General features: G+C 41.6%; 1 protein-coding gene across 1 annotated transcript; it reads right to left on the bottom strand.

Moving 5' to 3' along the window:
• Nucleotides 1-493: 493 nt before the first annotated feature.
• rsf1b.1 (remodeling and spacing factor 1b, tandem duplicate 1) lies at nt 494-20311 on the bottom strand. Its single transcript, XM_062537529.1, has 17 exons — nt 20302-20311; nt 18844-19020; nt 17968-18059; nt 17717-17809; nt 17212-17417; nt 15170-15300; nt 10444-14765; nt 9773-10054; nt 9488-9592; nt 9069-9148; nt 8873-8927; nt 6781-6896; nt 6423-6490; nt 5696-5906; nt 5326-5570; nt 4339-4518; nt 494-4092 (listed from the first exon to the last, which is right to left on the bottom strand). Exons 1-17 carry the CDS (start codon nt 20309-20311, stop codon nt 3467-3469), a joined length of 6999 nt encoding a protein of 2332 aa, XP_062393513.1. The 3' UTR covers nt 494-3466.
• Nucleotides 20312-20861: the final 550 nt, after the last annotated feature.

Genomic DNA, 20861 nt, shown 5'->3' on the forward strand with positions numbered 1-20861 from the left:
TTGGAAATGGGGTTTTTCAAAAGCAAGAGGGATTCTGAAATTAGATCAGATCATGCAATCACAGTCATCCAATGCAATGTTCCTGGCATAAAAGTAAGATAGATCAGGGGATCCTAGATAGCAAAACATGGGATTTCCAAATCTGGAAAAAATGTATCCAAAAAAAATGTATCTAAAAAAAAAAAAAAGTGGGCCTTGAGGACCATGGAATGAGATTCAAGTAGCACAGTTCAGACACAGTGAGTGTCTCCTCTTAAGGCCAGAGTGAGGGATTTGAGTTGAATTCTGGCTGCTATAGGAAGCCAGTGGAGAGTAACTAAGAGATGTTTCATGTGCCGTCTTCGGCTGATTATACATAGACATGTATTCTCAATCAATTGTAATGGTCCAACTACAAAAGCAGGTAGGCCAGTTAACAATTGCAGACTCTTATTTATTTATTTAATTGTAAAAATCCTATTCTGTAGACATGACTGGGAAGACAAGATACGTATTAGGTCAAGTGCCCTTTTAATATGACAAATGTACAAGATTGCATTTATATCAAAGGAACATCATAACAAAAACATCCAAAAAGACCAGACACACGCAGAACAGGTCTAAAAGCTACCGTCCAAGCAAGACTGACTGGAAGTCTATCAAGACCTGACTACATTTAACACTTATATAACTGGCAGACACACGGTCTCAGGCCTCAGTCCTTAGGTGAAATATTTTAAATTGTGACAGACTGCAATTTAAAATATTTATTAACAGTAAGTAACTGAAGCTTTACTAAACACAAGAATGGAAGCAGCTAATAAATATATAAAGAACATAATTACAAAGATGAACAGGATCTCTGGATTCCTTTTCTACCCTCTTACAATCGTCTTGATATATCTGCAAATACTCTAATAGGAGGATTATATTCAAACCAGTTCAACCTCCTACTTAAAAGCACTACATTGCCTTGTAAATGGTTTACAAATCAGACTATAGAGAACAGTTAGACAGCATCTAGAAACTCAAGAAGAAAAAGAAGAAAGTAGCATCTAATATTCTCAATCGATATGTAAAAAAATAAATATGAGACGATGCTTACCCCATACATGTTGGGTATATATCTGTCAAGGATTTAGGGGGAGCGAATGTGCATGCCAAGTTTTCACATTATTATACAAGACATTTTTACAGAATTCCTCCACCATGGTGAGCAGTACTTTGCTGCCCACTTCACACCGCAAATACCCAACATATCTAAAATCCTGTCAGAAAGCATGTTATACGTGACTCCTTGTGTCAATCCAGTATTGTGGGGAAGCCTTAAAGAACTGTTATCACTCCTTCCATGGACATTATGGAAAACAAAATACCAAATCGCTGTAAAAAAAGAAAGTAGGTTAAGTGCCACAACTTACTACTAATAAAAAACAACCAAAAAATATATACGCGCGAGATAAATCCTCACGCTGATGACCTAGGTATGTTGCACTGCAAAACAAACTAATTCAGATATCATTCAGATATACACACGCACAAATAAAAAAAACATCCGCAATTTGGATTCAGAGATTTTTTGATGGTAAGAACTAGTGAGTGTATGCTTGAGCATTATCGCCATGGTAACAGTGTGGATGTGACAAAAGGTAATACTTTGACAGATCATAAACATTTATGACATGCAAAATGATTTGACAAATCAGATCTACTCATCCAGGAGAAATCAATAAGGATAATAGATCGCATTTTATTAAAAAAAAAAAAAAAAAGGGGTGGGAAATAATACATCATTATAAACCACGACAGCTTTGCGACTAAGTAAATGTACAAAAAGGTGTATGGGGTTAGACTTCAGACAGAAAAAGTAATTCAATGGCCGCATTTCAACGGAACATAGGATATGATTCAAAAGTCAGAGGGGATAAAAAAAACCAAACAAACTACATAACATATGACAAATCCCTTTTATTAAATATATGTATTAAAATGAAATGAGATGAAGTGCATGGAATCCACTGATAGTGTTGGTGGTGCAATCAAAATTCCTACAAAACAAAACAAAACTTCCAGAAATGGACCATCTTTGAGCTTCTCATGTAAGTAGCCAAAACATATGCTCATTAACACACACATAATGAGATACCTTTTCAGCCAAACAAATACACCTTTTCTTCATTCAAACGCCTAGCATGTGTCTGTGGTTGGGTGTGGTCTTCAAGAAAGACATTTTTATTTGGCATTTAATGCACTAAACAGCTGCCAGGATTAATAGTGTTCGACTTATACGGGTATGCATATTTTGCTAAGGGCAAAAAAAAACAGTCCAAATACAATTCGGGGAAACGGTAACAAGCTGTAATGAAAACTAAAAAAAGCCATTATGATATTATATGAAACGGACTCAATGAATGCTACAAAATATACAATGCAATTTAAAAATACTAAGCATCCTGGTTCTGCTTAGTTGTCATTTTAAAAACACTTAATATAAATACACAATTGGTTTTGTTTAAGACCAAGTTCACCATACCTTTTTTGATCGCATTTGAGGACATCTCATGAATATTTGCATTGCCTTTCAGGCAAAAACATACAACCAAATAACATGATTTCAATATGCCATGGACAAACATTTTATCTAGAGGGCAAACTTTTTTTTACTGTGGTGTCCACTTTTTGACAAGAGCAATAATCAGCAATAATACGTGGAAGATAATGAACCCATATGAGACAGTCCAACATGGAACGCTGCTGCAATCCATCTCTTGAAATTTACACATAAGTAAGGTTTTACGATTTAATACAAAATGTAAAAATTTTAAGTGATGGAAAATAATACTACACTATTTCCTACCAAGACCAACACACAATCAAAGAATAAACAACATGATGTGTTCTACAGTATATAACGGGTATCTCTAGCATGTCGGTTACACGATGGAAAAAAGATAATGTCACATGATTAAGAAGGATACTTCATACTGGACACAGGGTGGGAAGGTGACGTTATAAAACTGCTTTTCCAACTGCGAGTTGAAAGTTCTTTTTTTTTTCTTTCACAAAAAAACGTCTCGGATTTTGTGAAGTGGAATATTTACAGCCTTTTGAGGCTCTGCCCTCTCAACCAGGACACGCAGCCTACACGTCTGACATACGGGACTCCCAATGGTAGCACTGCTGCTGACCTCAGTCACAAGAGGAGTTGAGGGAAGCCGACCCAGAACAGTCTCATTCTGTGCAGTACTTGGTACGCTATTGGCGGGGTTGAGGTTGCATTGCTGGCATTAGGTATGGACATAACGTGTGAAGCATGAGGAGGGAGGGTGGTTTGGGCGGGCGCGGGGGGCAGTTGTTGGGGTGGGGTGGGGGCATAGAAAGTGAAAAGATGCAGTACGGGGTCAAACGTACAGGGAATGGATAGTGGAGAGGATGCCAAGGATTTGGGGGGATGGGGGGATTGAAAAGGACAAAAGTTCAAATTCCTTTACAACTGTTCGCTGTTGCAGACATAGTCAACAAGGTCTGTGACGCCAAGCAGGTCGTCCTCATCCTCGTCGGGCGGGGGCATCTCCTGCGAAGCCAGGCCGTTGGCGGTCATGGCGACGGCCGTGGCTGCGGCCGGGTTCTTGGGGCCGATGTGGGCCATGAGGCCCGCGGCAGCTCCGACCACAGCGCCCCCCGGAGGCCTGGAGATCAGGCCCTCCGGCCCTTTCATTGGGCTCTGTCCGTTGGTCGGGGGCAGGTCGACCACGAGGTAGTCCAGCGGGCTGGTCCCCTTCACCAGAGCTGCCGCCTCCTCGTCCTCCTCGTCCAAGCCGAGAGGCCGCGGTGGCCTCTTAGACTCCTCCGACTCCTTCTCTGCCGGCGCACTCTTCTTCTCCTCCTCTTCCTCGTCGGAGTCGTCAGAGTCGATGCGATTCACCCGTTTGCGGATCGGGCGGTCTTCCTCCTCAGAGTCGTCCGAGTCGTCATCATCGCTGTCCTCGGACTCTCTCCTCCGCTTGAGGGACAGGTGCCTCCGCCGTTTCTTCGAGTCCTCCTCTGAAGAATCTCTTCTCCGTCTCTTTTTCTTCCGCTCCCCCTCATCGGAATCTCGGGAGCTGGAGCTTGCTGAAAGAGTAAAGGGGAAAATGTTTACAAATTATTCAACCGAAGAACTGTTTAATGTTTAGCATTAGTAATTCCTTTATAAGTACTCAATTACTGTACAATACTCAAGTACATAGGTGTATGGTACATACTTTGAAATAGGAACACATAACGTAAGTGTACTGTCCATACTTTGAAATAGGAACTTCAGCAGTATGTCAGAGAAATGAGTATAGTGCACGTGTGAGGTGTTGATGCTAAGCTAACCTTGACTCTCGGAGCTGGAGAGACGTTTGCGCGGCTTCATTTTGTCCTTGTTCTTGGCAGTCTGGGAGCCCTCCGATTCGGACGTTTCACAGTAGTTCACCGCCTTTTTCAGACTCCGACGGGAACGCCGCCTCCGCATGTCCAGATCACTCTCGCTGAACTCACTCGAACCCTCCGTAGCTACAGAAGAAAACAAACAAGCATATTTAAAATAAGCCCCGATGATTTGAGAGAGTGAGAGAGAGATGGATGGGAGAGTAGGACTCAGAAATGGCAAGCTGGAATCAATCCTACTGGGCACGAACCCATATGTGGCATGCATGCTGCTCTGTGAGCAATAGCTGCCCTTGTATAGCACACTGTAGAGATAAGGGGCCCCAATTTGAATGGTGGGCAAAGTGCAAACTGCAAAGTCTATCAACAAGGCAAGTTCTTGTGCACACACTACAGTGGCCGTGTTGCATATGGAAGTTTTGGCCTGACTAATCATTGTTTGCAGATAGGTCTTGGTCACTGTGTTAAAGTGCTAATTGATTTCACCTAGTTATTAAAACTAACTTGAGTTACCGTAATTTCCCCAACTACTAGCCGCGGCTTAAACATTGATTTTGCAAATTTTTTTCAACTACGAGGTTAATACATGGGGGCAGTTAATATGGTTTTGTTTCTTTTAACTTGCATAAAAACACTGTTCTGCGGCTTATACACAGTGGCCCTCATTTATCAACGTACATCTGAGCGCAGAGCGCTCACGTGTGATTCATCAAACATTCGTATCACTCCAATTCTAGTGTAAGAATAAAGGTGTGTTGATGTGGCGGCTGGAAACAAGCGTAATTTAAATATTGCCTGTTTTACGCCAATTTTTGGTCATACGCACGTTTCATAAATGAGGGCCAGTGTGACTAATACACAGGAAATGACAGTGAACACAAGACTTTGTACTTTGCCATAAACCAATTCAGGGCCCATGAAGAGCCACCGTACCGATCTCGTCATCCTCCTCCTCTTCAGTCTCCTCCAGTTCTTCGTCGTCGGAGTAGCCTTTGGGTCGCCTGCGTCGCCGTGGCTGCCGAGTATTCCACCGACGCTTAACAGACTTCCTGGACCACGCCGAGCCCCGAAACCGTGGGCCGTTGCCCGTGCTCCCGAAGTCGCTGTCGTCGCCGGACTGGGCCTCAGCATCACTCTCCGCGTCGTTCTCGGACACCACAAACTCCTCCTCTTCAGAGCTGCCGTCGAGATGGAGGGGAAAGAGACATATGGCAGATCAAAGCCAGGGTCAGATCGAGGCCTTTGTTGTCTTCAAAAAGAAAGACAATTATCTTTAGTCAATTTCCAGTGGGATGGTCACTACCTGTCACTGATGCGGAACTCATCCTCGCTCTCCTCCTCATCCTCCTCCTCATCGCTGTCCAGGTCGTTGAGACGCCGCCGCTTCTTCCTCCGCTGTCCGACGTTCGGACGCTGTGGCTTTCCGTTCTCCTTGCCATCCTCACTCAAAATGGTGGACATGTCCTTCCCTCTGAGCCCTGTGATGTTGGCCATGTCCTTACCCCGGCCAGCTCCTGTAGGTGAATAAAAGTTGTATATGTGATTAAATCTGGGAAAACTCTTCACAAGGTGCAATTTAACCATCTTATGATTCTGATATCACCCTAGCAACATCCAATAATTTGGGAGGATGGTATACAGGATTTTGTTAGGGGACCGTGTCTAGAGAGTTGCTAGGATGGTATCAAAATCTTAAATTGGTGACATTGAAACAGAGCAAAACATTTTTTTAAAAAATCAAGGATTTTTGTGGGCACCATGGGAAGGGTTTTCCTAGATCGTATTATTATAACGTTACTACACAAGATTTCTTCAAGGTGCTTCTGTCTTTATATGAAGAGGATGCAAACAATGGCATTTCATGTGAATATCTTACGGTTAATCAGAAAACACAACATTATCCTTTGTTTAGGCAGCCCGAGGTTTAGATGGGCCAATCAATGGTGCTGCCTGGAGATCGATTTGAAGATATGAAAGAAATATGAAAGTTGAGTTTCTAATCAAATACTGTGGCTCTTTGGCAGACTCACCTCCACCTTCTGCTTCTTTGAGATCCTCTTCAATTGCCTCCTCGATGGCTTCATCAAACTCATCAAACCTTAAAAGCAGAAAATGGGATTTCCCATTTGTTAAAAGGCAACAACAAATCAGAAATGTTTCTCTGCACAGGCCGATAGTTGATGGTGAACCTTAGAGCACACAGCTCAATCTGTGTCATGGCACATTCAATACTAGAGGAAATTCTACAACTTTCATTACATCACACCAATCTTTCTGCAAGGGACACCACTTAGAAAATTAGCAATCTTCAGTTGGGTTAGGGAAAGACCACCAAAGAGACAGGTGGAATCGATCAATTACACAAAGACACATATTAGCAAATGGTACCTGTAGCTTATGAATTTCTTTGCCCTTGTTGACCTCCGACCCCAGCTTTTGCTCTTTTTAACTTCTTTCTTTTCCTTCTTTTCCACTTCCGGTTCTTTCTGCTCCTCCACTTCCATCTTACAAAACAAACAAACAAACAAACAAACAAACAAACAAACAAACGTCAAGTTGGGTACAGCATCATCAAAAGAAAACCCACCAAGTGTTTACACCTTAATGGCAAAATTGTCAGTGTTTGGAGGGAGGCACTGTGGCCCAAATGCCCATGGGGACACGGGTTCGAGTCCGAATCGGGTCATTTCCCAATCCCACCCCATCCCTCACCCCCAATCGCTTCCTGTTTCTCTCCTCACTGCCCAATTACAATAATCCAAATCCCAAAAATATACTTTTCAGTGTTCACTCCAGCATGGCAAGTATTGGACTGTTAGAAAATTATAGCTATATAGTGATAACCTAATCAATATTTGTTAACCCTATGAGCCCTAAGCTGTTTTAAGGGCATTTTCCCTACCTCTAGTTAGAAGCATTTATCCTGGTCACTGTAAGTGCCATTCACACATGTTACATATTGTTTTTTACAGCACAGTCTAGGCTACCCAGATCTGCCACAATATCATGTATAAATACTTGCATTGATTTGATTTAGATTTTTAAATAATAAAAATGTAAAAAGCATACAATACAAATTCTTACATTTTGACGTGTATCTCACCACAGCAAGCTGGCAGCTCGACATAACTTACATGGTTGTGTAGGCCTGACTATCCTGAAAATGGCAATATAAGAACCATGGTGGAGGTATACTTTGGGGCTGAGCAATTTACAGAAATATGTGGTGTGTGCCTTCCAGAAATAAATGGCCATTTTTATTCAGTGATGAGAAATGACTTTTTGACACTTTTTGCGCTCCATATTTGTGACACTAGCTGATTTGACCTGACTTGTTTGCGTGGTAGCGCATATGACGTGCACAGATGATGATTCCCTCTAATATTTTTTTACTGCATTGGAATGAACAAAGTAAAGGCAAAAAAGTGTTTATTTGTCAAAAAAAATATGGATGCAATATGAGTCTTGAATTGGATACCATACAGGAGCTTGCTAGGATCTCAAAACCGTATTATGAACGTGACTTGCCATAGCCAGTAGGCTATCATGCCACACAAAAACATGGGGTAAGTGGAGCTAAATGAAGTTATTATTTTGCTGTCACTTCGTCTGTTTTATGGTTTAGAAGGTTGTCTTTGGCATCTGTGGATAGCTCTAAGTCTCCTCTTTCATCTGACATGCGTGCCACATCGTTCTGATAGCGATTTCATGAGTAAATCAAACGAGAGTAATGGTAGCCGAAGCTATATGACATTATGATTTGTTTGTCACTTCGTCTGTTTTTATAACACAAAAGGATCGATGTCTTTGGTATCAATGGAAAGCTCTGTTTCTCCTCTTTCATTTGATATGCGTGTCGTGTCTGTGCGATGTCGGGTGCGTGAGTAATTCAAGCGAGAGTGCTGGATGCCTGGGTGAACGCAGAGCAATATAGACTGTAAATATGATATACTTTGATTTAACTTCATGATTTTATTTTATTTTCATACTTGATCCTACAGACAAGTGTCTAGTCTCGTTGGAAAGCCCCGGTTCTGCTCTTTCGTGCAGTATTCGTCTCATCTCGCTGTGACAAATAATCACGGAGCAATGTAACAGAGAAGAATGGGTGTGTTTTTTGACGCACTTTGCGTCCGTCGGGCTCATAGGGTTAATATGTAGCATTGCCTAAAAACACATTGGTCTTAAATCTGCTTTGTTACAATAGCTCTAATCATTCCAGTAACATGTAGAAATCTGATTCAGCTAACATGACATCTAAAAAAAAACAGAAAAGAAAATGATCTCGTCAGATTTCTTGTGAGATTGCTACTTCCGGTCACTGAGGTGGAACTCTTCTGGTCTTCACTGTTCTGTAACACTAGCTCAGATACTGTAGCAAAACAATACTGTCTAAATGGGACATCTTGACTGGATGGATGAAGGAACATTTGTATGAAGACAGACTAACAGAACCTACCCATAATCCCACACAACTTACCGACGGAGTGATGATGTTCTCCACGCTGATGCCAACATAGACCAGACGCTCTTTTCTGATAATTTTTTTTTTTAAAATCAAGCAAAAACATATTAAGTAATTAACAAATATTTCATCAGTTGAGATGAAATGATTGACATTCTATACATATCGACTTATGTCCACTGAGTCAGTAGCTGGAAATATTCACACTGACCTTCGCTCGGCACGTTCTCTTTTCTTTAACACGGCATCGAGATTTGTTAATTGCTCTTCCAGTTTTTCACATAGGAGCTTCTGCAAGGACAAACCAACGACAGGCAGAGGATGAGTGCAGACCTTTTGTCAGTTACTTGAAAACTAAATCCTAGAAATCAAATCATTCATAGATATGCACAATAGGACAATATGTCACAATTAGCATAATAAAAGACAGGAACAATTGTTAACCACCATCATTCAGATGTGGGTCATCATTGTAAAGTATGAAGAAATAAAAGGAAAAGGCAACACTATATAACTATGTATGTGGCATCATCTTCATATTCACTTTCACTTTGATGGTATGAGGTCATGTCAAGGACAAATAAACACAAGTCAGTCCTCACTCTTACAGCTATGAGCATAATCACTTACATGCTGGCACGGGGGGCAGAACCATTCTCCATCAGGGATGATCATCAGGGGGGGTCTGAGACAAGCTGTGTGGTACCCATTATCGCATGAGTCGCACAGCAGGATCTGAAACACACACACACACACGTCAGTTCACCAACTATAACTGTTAATATGTATTATGGTACTACAGCAAGCTGACAAAGACATTCACACACACACACATCAGTTCACCATCTATAACGTATGTATTATGGTACTACAGCAAGCTGACAAAGACAAAGGTATTTTCATGTTCCCACGCACCAGTTCAGGATGGTTTGGCAGGCCACAGTGTTTACATGGATCGTCATTTGGTGGGAGGTCATCATCGGAAGACGTGTCAGAGTCGTCCGTGTTCCTCTCTCTGCGGTTCCTCGTCCTTCGGGGCCGCTTCTCCACTTTGTAGTCCTCATCACTGGGGTCCTCCTCAGATTCCTCTTCAACGCTCGACTCGTCTTCGTTATCATCGTCGTCGTCATCCTCCGAACCTTTCTTTTTCCGTCGCGTTCGTGTGTTTGACCAGCGTGTCCGCCTCCGTCGTTTACCCTGTAATGGCGTTTAACGTGTAATCATGTGCACAGTTTTGACAAAACTTGTACAATGTGCAATCCAGTCTTACGTTCACAAAACTGGCAAGACTCACTGTGATGTTAAAACACACTATAAAACAAAGATTAAGGTAGACTGTTTCAGTAATTGTGTGATTCAGTGGGTTTCTAGTATACATCTCATACTACATACAACTTCCTGGCGTCACGAAACTTTTGGAAGAAGTGCAATGTCCCTCTTTAGACTTTTCGGCTTTAGCAATCTCGGTCACTGCAGCCTTACACACATTTTACAAGTTTAGTGGGAGAGCTCATATCATCAACTCAGCACACTATACGGTCTTAATCACTGTCTAACATTTTTTATATATAATTGTAAGCTATTACCTTTGACTTTGAATGTGCATCAGAGTCCACTTTCTTCTCCTTGGGTTTTCTCACTGGAACCGGACACTCCTCCTCCTCCTCCTCTTCCTCCTCCTCCTTCTCTGGCTTTTCAACCTCTTTGTCGGCCAGCAGTGTGAACGGTTTCTTGTCTTGTTTCCTGTCCTGGATCTCGGCCACCTTGGCAGTTGGGCGACAGATCCGGGGCGATCTCCTGAGCCCCCTCCCGTCCCCGGCCTCCGACTCCGAGTCGGCCCGCCTCTCCTCCCTCTGGAGCTCTGCTTTCCTGCGGTGCGCTGCCACGCGGATCTTCAGGTGCAACCCCTCGTTATCGCCGCCCTCTCCGTCTTCAGTCTGGGCTGATTTGTCAGGCTCGTCCGTCTTCTCCTCATCCTTCTCCTTGCTCTCCTCGGAGCCACTGTGGTCTTCTTTCTTCTTCTTCTTCTTCTTCGAGGGCTCAAGTTTTCCACCATCTTGTTTCGGGTCATGTTCTGACTCTTCATCTGATCCAGATTTCTTTTTATCTGCGTCCTTTTTGGCAGGCTCCTCACAGTCCATGGGGGTTGTTTCGGCATGGCAGTCCTTTTCTTCCATGTGTTTGGACTCATGTTTCTTCTCTGCTGCCTTTCTGCACTCGTCCTTTTTCTCCTCTGCCTTTTTGAATTCATCCTTTTTCTCATCTGCCTTTTTGGATGCATCCTGTTTCTCTTCTGCCTTAGAGGATTCATCCTTCTTCACTTCTGCCTTTTTGGACTCATCCTTTTTGGATGCATCCTTCTTCTCTTCTGCTGTTTTGGATGCACCCTTTTTCTCTTCTGCCTTAGTGGATTCATCCTTCTCCACCTCTACTTTTTTGGATGCATCCTTCTTTTCTGCTGCTTTGGATGCACCCTTTTTCTCTTCTGCCTTAGTGGATTCATCCTTCTCCACCTCTACCTTTTTGGATGCATCCTTCTTTTCTGCTGCTTTGGATGCACCCCTTTTCTCTTCTGCCTTATTGGATTCATCCTTCTCCACCTCTACCTTTTTGGATGCATCCTTCTTTTCTGCTGCTTTGGATGCACCCTTTTTCTCTTCTGCCTTAGTGGATTCATCCTTCTCCACCTCTACCTTTTTGGATGCATCCTTCTTTTCTGCTGCTTTGGATGCACACTTTTTCTCTTCTGCCTTAGTGGATTCATCCTTCTCCACCTCTACCTTTTTGGATGCATCCTTATTTTCTGCTGATTTGGATGCACCCTTTTTCTCTTCTGCCTTAGTGGATTCATCCTTCTCCACCTCTACCTCTACCTTTTTGGATGCATCCTTCTTTTCTGCTGCTTTGGATGCATCCTTTTTCTCTTCTGCCTTTGTGGATTCATCCTTCTTCAATTCTGCCTTTTTGGACTCATCCTTCTTATCTTCTGCTTTTTTGGATGCATCATTTTTCTGTTCGGTCTTTGTAGATTCATCCTTCTTCAATTCTGCCTTTTTGGACTCCTCCTTTTTAGATGCATCCTTCTTCTCTTCTGTCTTTTTGGATGCATCCTTATTCTCTTCTGTCTTTTTGGATGCATACTTTTTCTCTTCTGTTTTTGTAGATTCATCCTTCTTCACTTCTGCCTTTTTGGACTCATCCTTTTTGGATGCATCCTTCTTCTCTTCTGTCTTTTTGGGTGCATCCTTCTTCTCTTCTGTCTTTTTGGGTGCATCCTTCTTCTCTTCAGTCTTTTTGGATGCATCCTTCTTCTCTTCTGCCTTTGTAGATTCATCCTTCTTCACTTCTGCCTTTTTGGACTCCTCCTTTTTGGATGTATCCTTCTCTTCTGTCTTTTTGGATGCATCCTTTTTCTTTTCTGCCTTTGTAGATTCATCCTTCTTCACTTCTGCCTTTTTGGACTCATCCTTTTTGGATGCATCCTTCTTCTCTTCTGCCTTTGTAGATTCAACTTTCTTCACTTCCGCCTTTTTGGATTCCTCCTTTCTGGATGCATCCTTATTCTCTTCTGCTGTTTTGGATTCATCCTTTTTCTCTTCTGCCTTTTTAGACTCATCCTTTTTCTGATCTGTTTTTTTGGATTCATCCTTTTTCGGTTCTGTCTTTTTGGACACATCCTTTTTCTCCTCCACTTTCTTAGCCTCATCTTTCTTTTCTACCCTTTTGGTCTCACTGTTCTTGTCTTTTACATTTGCAATCGTGTCCATCTTTTCTTTTACCTCTTCAGCATCTTTCTTTTCTCCTGCTTTTCCCACCTCACTGACAGATGCTTTTACGGGCCCAGGAACTGATGTCTGAACCTCCATGGGCTCCTCTATGCTTTCGGCAGCAGGACCACACTTTTCAGACCAGTTCTCTGCCTCTTTCTCTGTTTTGCCCGTCTCCTTTGGGATCAATTTGGGGGCAGACGTGGAAGTCTTATCCTTACCACTATCCAGTTTGTCTGCATCCTTTGGGTTTGCAACAGAAGCTGAAGGTGTGCAACCCTTATCCTTTTCAATTTGCTTTGAGGTGCCTTTAGTTCCTGACTCCTTGCAGATCATTTCTTTTTCTGTGCTGTCTTTCGCCTTTAATTTCAATGCCTCTATCTTTTCAGAAGGCTGACGTTCAAATTCTTTTGCTGAAGAACTTTTTACCACTCCCTTTAAGGATGGGGATTTTTCTTTCTCTACAGATGGACTTGATTTTGTGGATTCTTGGGCAGGGGATTTCTTGTCTGTTTCAGTGATGACTGTCTGTTTTTCTTTCTCATCAGGCGATCTTGATGTATCCATCTTTATGACAGAGGCTACTCTAGCGGTTGTTTCAGAGGTGAACTGCTCCTTAATAACAGATGGTTTGTTGCTCTCTTTAGTGGATGGTTTGTCACTTTCCTTAGTTTTTTCGCCTTCTTTAGTGGTTACATCTTCAGTCTTCTTAATCAAAATTGGCGATTTAGTTTCTCTTATAACAGAAAGGCCACTGGTCTTCTTAGAAACACTGAGCTCTTCTGTCGGAGATTTACCTACATCTTCTGGAGAGGTTTGCTTGTTGTTGTCTCCCACTTTCTTTGTGTCTTTCTCAACAGACACGTGTGGTTCACCCACAGTTTTAGAGACAAGCATTTTTTTTGTCTGGCTTTCGTCTTCTTTTGTTGGGGCAAGAGATTTCTCTTCTTCATTGTGAAGAGACAAGGTCACCTGCTTTGTACTTTTGGAAGGGGTAGGTTTGTCTGTCTGGTCAGATGGTTGCTTTTCCTTTCCTTTTTGTCCATCCAATTTTTTTGAATCGTTCTGAACTGACGTGGTGCTTGGCTCTTTTGAACAGTCTGCTTTGTCTTTGGAAGAATTTGGAATGGTTGTTCCTTTTGGTGTGACCCCATGATTATCTAACATTTCAGATGATTTTGTGTCTGACTTTGATGATGTTGATTTCTCCTCTGACGAAGGAGCTTTTCTGATCGTAGTGAAAGGAAGTTCATTGTCCTTTCTGATAGAGCATGTCACTTCCTGTGGTGGCTCCTGTTTGTCATCAGGCATACCTGTGCTTTTAATGCAACTAGAGGCCTCAGGCTTATCCACATCCATCTTTTCCTCTGAGGGAAGTGTTGACACTTTTTCTTTTTCTGCCGAGATTTCTGTTTTCCCATCGTCTGCCTTTTCTAACTGTTGTTTGTTTGGTTCCTCCTTCCTCCCAGAGGTTTGCGAGGCCTCCATCTTTTCTTCCTGTGCTTCTTTCCGCCTCTCCACTTCTGTCGTTGTAGTTGACGTTGTTGATGCAATGCCAAATTTTGTACCAGATTCGTTTGCCTTCACAGGCTGCGTGTCTCCATTGACCTGATTTCCGTTCAACTCCTTGACTGGCTCCTTGGTGGTGGTGAGGGACGTATTTGCCACAATAACGCTCGAGCCGCCACTGCCAGCATTGCTATCGAAGTCCTCACTCAGCTTCATCTCCCTCTTCTTCAGGGGGATTTTGGCTTGCTGGTCATTCTTGATTGCTCGCTGGACCTCCTCTGCAGTTTTTCTCCTGGCCTCTTCTGTAGGTTCGGTGACCACTGGCGGACTGGTAAGTTTACTAGCGGTCACCTCAGAGCCAGCTTTGGTTGATTCGGTTACCTCCATGGGCTCTTCTTTTATTGATGTCTTCACGGTGTGCTCCTCTGTCTCTCCGACAGGTTTCTCTGATGCCACGTCTGCCCCTTTCTGACTGTCTTTGAGTGCTGCATCCTCAGCAGGGACTTCCTGCTTCATGTTCTCCTTTTCTGTGCCATCGTGTTGACTGTCTAGCTTGGGAGATGTTGGTGACTTGTTTTCGTCGGATGGCTTGTCTGCATCATTTTCTACGTCTCCCTCTTTTTTCACATCTCCTGTGACAGGAAATGACAAAAAGATGGGAATACGGAAATTAGAAATGATGTGTGAAATTATTTGTCAAGCTATTAACTCCGTTAAAGACACAATGTACAAGGGGTGTACCGTTTTCTAATGCTAATTTTTGAACATATATGCCTTAATGATATATGATCATGTAAATGACCAGAGATACTGTCCCACCGGCACCCCAGCCAACACAACCCATCAGATTGATGTTACCTAATATATATCTCTAAAATTGAGCAATCTGGCCAGTGTTCCTCAGGGCCAACTGTACTGTTTGCATGACAAGTCTGTTAGTTTTTAGCTTGTTGGGCTACTAGTTATACTGTTTTGCTACATTTTCTGTCTATTACTTTACATTAGTTCAACATCAGATCTGCTTGAAGTATCATACCATTGTCTTCACCCTTCTTCTCTTGATCCTCTGGGTTTGTGGCCCCTTCCTCTCCCTCCTTCTTGACTAGAAGTGCGGGGTCAATATGTGTCTTCAACAAAGCCAGCATCTCAGCAAGATCATTTCGGTTTCTGTGAGAAAACATTACAAAACTTAGGACACATATTTCCCAGTTGAGTACATATGAGGCTAATTATACATACAAACAATGCAAGAAACATTTTAGGAGATGCATTAATAAATGCAACTCTTCACAATCATCCATGGCAAACAAAACATCTCCTCTTGTGAAAAAAACACTGAAGCAAATTAACTAAAGCGATAAAGACATGCGAGGAGTTAAAAAGTGATAACTACCAAGAAAGATGTAGAAACACAAGAAAACGGGCACAGTGGGGTGCAACACGTCAGTTAGTGTGATCCTGTTCTGCTACTGTAATATTCAAAAAGCTGCCACTGACTCAGCATGTTGCACTCTGAACTTCTTTTTCATTAGTCCAGTTAGGTATTTTAAGGTGCTCTTTGGGTTAAGGAATTCAAATGAAGACATGCTTCACCCTATGTTTTTTAACTCTCTATCATGAAAGAGCCAGTTAAATAAAGGCTTTTTAAAAATATTTGTGAAGAAATGTGCCATGGATCTGATCTTCTTTTAGATTACATTCAACTTTGTCACTTAGCAGAGTACAGGTACAGAACCAATTAAAATGTAGTTTCATTCATGAACAATCACTATACAGAACCCACCAAGTACAATCTCTACCGTAGCCTACAACCTCTATCAATGTAACAGGAGAGAGTAAATATAAGGATTTATAAGAGAATTTATGAGAGAATAAATATTACTATATCGTTCATTCCATGCCAAATCAGATAAGGTAACTGCTGCAAACTTTGTTCAGACCTTGTCTACATCATGAATGAAAATGAGTCCCAAAACAAATGCCTGTTTTTGTTCAAATCCAATTTTTCAGATCATATTCTTTAGCCCTTGATATCACTTGAGGTTTACAGCCTGAAAAACGCATTGACTGGGAAGTTTGAGCATTAATATCTTGTAAAAAAAGATTTGGTTCGTAACCAAACCAAACTTTGTAGAATGAAAGACAAACGGTATCATAGTATGACAGAGCCTCTTAAGGTTTGTACTGCATGTTCTTCCATTCTAGAAAGCTTGATCAGGCTAGGAATAACACTATTTTCAGATATTAATGCCCAAATATGGCTTCCAAGAGAAGACATTTTTAAGAGTTTAATAAAAAATAAGAAAACATTGAAGAAAACACATTTCAAATAATATTTTATAGGTGTACAGGTGTAACTTACATGCCACAATAATATGCACCTTATGAATTATAAATACTATCAAATATACCAACTTTACTACACATAAATAACTACATAAGAGTGCTTCACATTATACAAGCCCCATCTCTATTTGGTTAACAAAACTACCAAGTGAAAGAATATTTTTCATATGGCAGCTGCAAGATTCTCAAGGTTCTCATCTCTTGGAAGTGTGATAAACACTCAAACACGCACATACACACTTTGGGTCAGCATCGTAGCTGCAGGCCACATCTTTGTCAGGTTTCACACACATGAACATTACTATGTTGACGATCAACTTTCAACTTTTAATTTCACAAGCTATTAAACAAACCATAGATAACAGCAGAGGATATGATGTGCATGTTGGTCATACACTACAGCATCGTATCAGCAACTCTGACAAGAAACAGTACTTCTGTCAAACTAGTAGCCTAAAAAACAATTCAGATCTAAGCAATAACCTTAACTGAACTCAATCATAAGCACTGCTTCCAGTTCATACAGTTCAAAAGCTTTACAAAACTTCTACAGTGAGAGGTCAACTTCACAACTGCCATATCAATTATGTTTTTGTGAAACAGCAACAAAGCTACTGCAAATGTACTGTAATGCCCTGCAAGAGCCTCATCGCAGATGCCACAACAAAAGGAGTATATAAGATTCCACAGCACAGCAGTTCTAACGTACTTGTTTAAAGAGATCCATCTTACCTCACAATGCATTTCCAAGACGACCCATCCAGGTCATCCTGTTCTTCTACATAGACGCGTACATTATGGTCTTGGTCTAACTGATACCAATACATCAAGCCATCTTTGTCTTTCCCAATGGGCTGTAGCCGCATCTTCTCAGGATCCTCCTCATTGACTGCAGTTTTGAACTTGACATTGTCATCAAACTGACATTCGCAAAGGTACTACAGAGAAGAAAAGTTACAAAGATTACAATGTTTTACAAAAACAAACAAACAAAGGCAGCGAGTGATATTACTGAACGTAAAACATGCTGGTTGCACCGCTACATCACAGGCACAATGGTCAATTTCTAATCTACAGATGTTATAATAAAAAAAGGGCAAAGAAGCCATCCAAAAAGTTGTCAGATCAAATTTGAAACAAAGACATGAAATTGTAAGTACAAAAACAAAGGGTTACTCAGCAGTAAACAAAAAAAAAAAGTGATCAGAGTAAACAGCTCAAACAGTAATGTACTCACTTTAAGAATTCCCGTCTTGCACTCCACAGTCATCTCTTTGTAACCCTTCTTCTCGAGTTCCCATGCCCAGGTAGTATTGAACTCCTGGCATACCTGTAATAAAAACAAACAATGGCAAATTTTGTCATGTTAAGCTCAAAGACAGGATGATGCATAAAAAATAGAACTGGCAGGCTAATTACTAGGCCATACTTGCATACACATGGCGAATGCATCTGGATGGTGTGCATCATTTTCATATGCATACTCACCTTTATAAGATACTTTTCCCATCTGTCTGCCGAGACGGACTTGCCAATTTTCCTCAGCAACTTCACGTGAAGGTCAACCAACAGCTTAGGAACTGCAACAACACAAGGCAAGCTACTGAACAAAAGGTCTTAAATTCAACTATCTTTAAGTTAGGATAACAGTTTCATGTAGACACTTGCAAGCTTTGATATCGCTGACTATATATATATGTGGTCCTACAGCTGACATTTCGCCGTTTGAGTGTGTTTTGTTGAGAACACAAAGAAGAATCATGGTCGAAATAGTTTGAATGAATGAAATAAGTTGACAGTTTCGCGCAATAACAAGCTTCGTGTAAGCAGGAAGTATATGCGATGTGCGCATGCTCAGTGTGGTATGTACAGCACTGTGTAATGGCAAATTATTATTTAACTGTAAATATGCAAAACATTTCGTATTCTCCACAAGATATACTCTTCCACTTGAGCAAAAGAACATTTACGGAACGATATCGTTTATTCTACACGTGTAATTTCACCCCGATTTCGCATGAGGTCCCTCGCTTGCTGGCCTCTGAGAGTGTGATGGAGAGCAATTTAGTCTTGAGCAGATAAAGCCAGCCTGAAAAATAAATCCCGACGAATAAAATACGTTCATGGCGCTCAGAAATGCTCTTTTTCGAGGAAAGAAAACTTTCAAGTGATCCCCTATCAAATGCGCCATCGTTTAAAGTATTTATATCGAAAAGAAGACACATATTTAGCCTCGAAAAACAAATTACGATGTCCTGCAAGCACACAATAACACAACAGCCAGCGAACGCTAAAACTCATGCAATGGTGGTTTTGAGACCCTTTCCTCCTCCCACATCGCAGCTCCAAATATTAAACTATTACCTGATGAGTTATCCTGAAGATATCTTTCCAACTGTGGAAATGTAAGTTCGGGCAAATCCAGTAGGGCTCCATATCGCTCTAAAAAGGAGCAGATCACGGCGAAGCTTGGGCACAACCCGGGGGAAGGAGCCGCCGCTGCTGCCGAAGCAGCCATTTTTCCGATGGAAGAGCAGAAGACTGTAAGCGCGGAGGACCAATGACTGCCCAGAATTCAACGCGTCAATGAAGCTAGTGGCCCAGAGGCCTTTGCGGTACAGGCAAATATCTAATGTAAACATTAGGATACTACTTCTATGATTAAACGTAGACTATCTGTAAACTATATTACTTTGCTAACCTTAGTGCAAATGCAATTTGTTGAACTGCTCTTCTACACAAATGCAACGGAAGCAGGCATCTATTGGAGATCATTATTATTTTTTCACCCAACAAGCAAGCTGTAACATTACGCCATCACACAAAGATTTATTAACATATTTGACCAGAATTGTGCTATGTTCTGTGTCATTCGTACGTGCAACACTACTACAGTCACTCAGCTAAAGTTCTCTGTTAACTCAACACGAAGTACTCCCAGCACTTAGCCACATTAGCCTGCTAATTTCACGTGGTTTAAACAGCATCATTGATGAGGAGGGCGGGGTTAGCTCCTTAGTTACAGAGTTGGAACTCGCGGGAAATCAGAACTCATCCTCTGTTGCAGGCTTCCCTGATCCCATTGGCCTCCAAGCAGTAAAGAGAAGCCAGTAAAGGTTATGCAATAAGAAAAAAATCCAATGTATAACTTGCTTAATTAGATTATGAGCAGCAAAAAACACACATGGATGGATCCATACATACATAGCCTATTTATACGTGTGTGTGTGTGTGTGTGTGTGTGTGTGTGTGTGTGTGTGTGTGTGTGTGTGTGTGTGTGTGTGTGTGGATAGATACATATTTGGGAAGGGAGATTCTTATCACACAAAGATATACCTTTTCATTAAAAATATATTAATGAATAAGGAAAATAGAAAAAATTACAACCAAACACACCTGATGTTGCCTACCGTAGGCCTACTATCCAGATATAATCTTAATATTACTTTATATAATATGTGTATTGCCTTTTATGGCAGACCATCTGCATAATGTCTGTGTACTGTCTACTGTAATGCAGAGTTACATCAATGGCTGGAACCATATCTGGGGAAAAAAATCTTGTACTGATTCAATATTCTTAAAAAGAAGGGCAACATTTGCTAGCTGTTATCTGTGCAGTTGTGTGTAGTTGTGCATCATCTCAAATGGGCCCATCTTCTCCTTATGTAGCAGGCAGAATGTGGTCAAGTCCTGAGTTGAGCCACTGGCATAGCCCACGCCACCCACATTCTCAGCTGTTGTGGGTAGGCTACAGTATAGCTTATTCAAGCATAGACTTGACCACAGGCGGATAATCACAATAGATGATGCCAAGGTCACCAGACGACATTCCGGTCTAAGACACTTTTATTGTCAGGCTTGACAAGACTTTTGAAGACGTCAGTTCTCAACTCCTAGGCACAGAACAAGCACCAGTGAACATAGAGATGAGAGCATCTTTATTTGGTGTTCTTGTTTTGGCTACTTCACAAAGTCTGAATGTAGACTAGTCTGTGTCATAAATCACAGCTCATAGGTCTTTATTGGGAGACTCAAGCCACCTGGAACAAGATCATTTTGTCTCTATTAAATCTATCATATCAGAATCATATGAAGCCTGACTGAAAGAAATGTGAGACATGTGAACAATGGTTTAATGAAGATTATCAGCCTCATCCAATGTCAGCCTTCGATATTCACAATTCCAATGTCTATTATTCCAGCAGACCCTTTTATCTGACATGCCAGCGCAAAACAGGCTTAAAAATCTGTACGTATTCCTGGACCTGATCTTGGTTTGTGTTGATGTCTTGCTCCGGTGGTTATGGTAAAAAACACCCTGTAAGCCCCCACTGCCTCTATGATACTTAAAAACCACTGAACTCAATCAGTACTCGGCT

The sequence above is a fragment of the Sardina pilchardus genome, chromosome 5, assembly GCF_963854185.1.
Source record: "Sardina pilchardus chromosome 5, fSarPil1.1, whole genome shotgun sequence".
In the NCBI taxonomy this organism is placed as follows: domain Eukaryota; kingdom Metazoa; phylum Chordata; class Actinopteri; order Clupeiformes; family Clupeidae; genus Sardina; species Sardina pilchardus.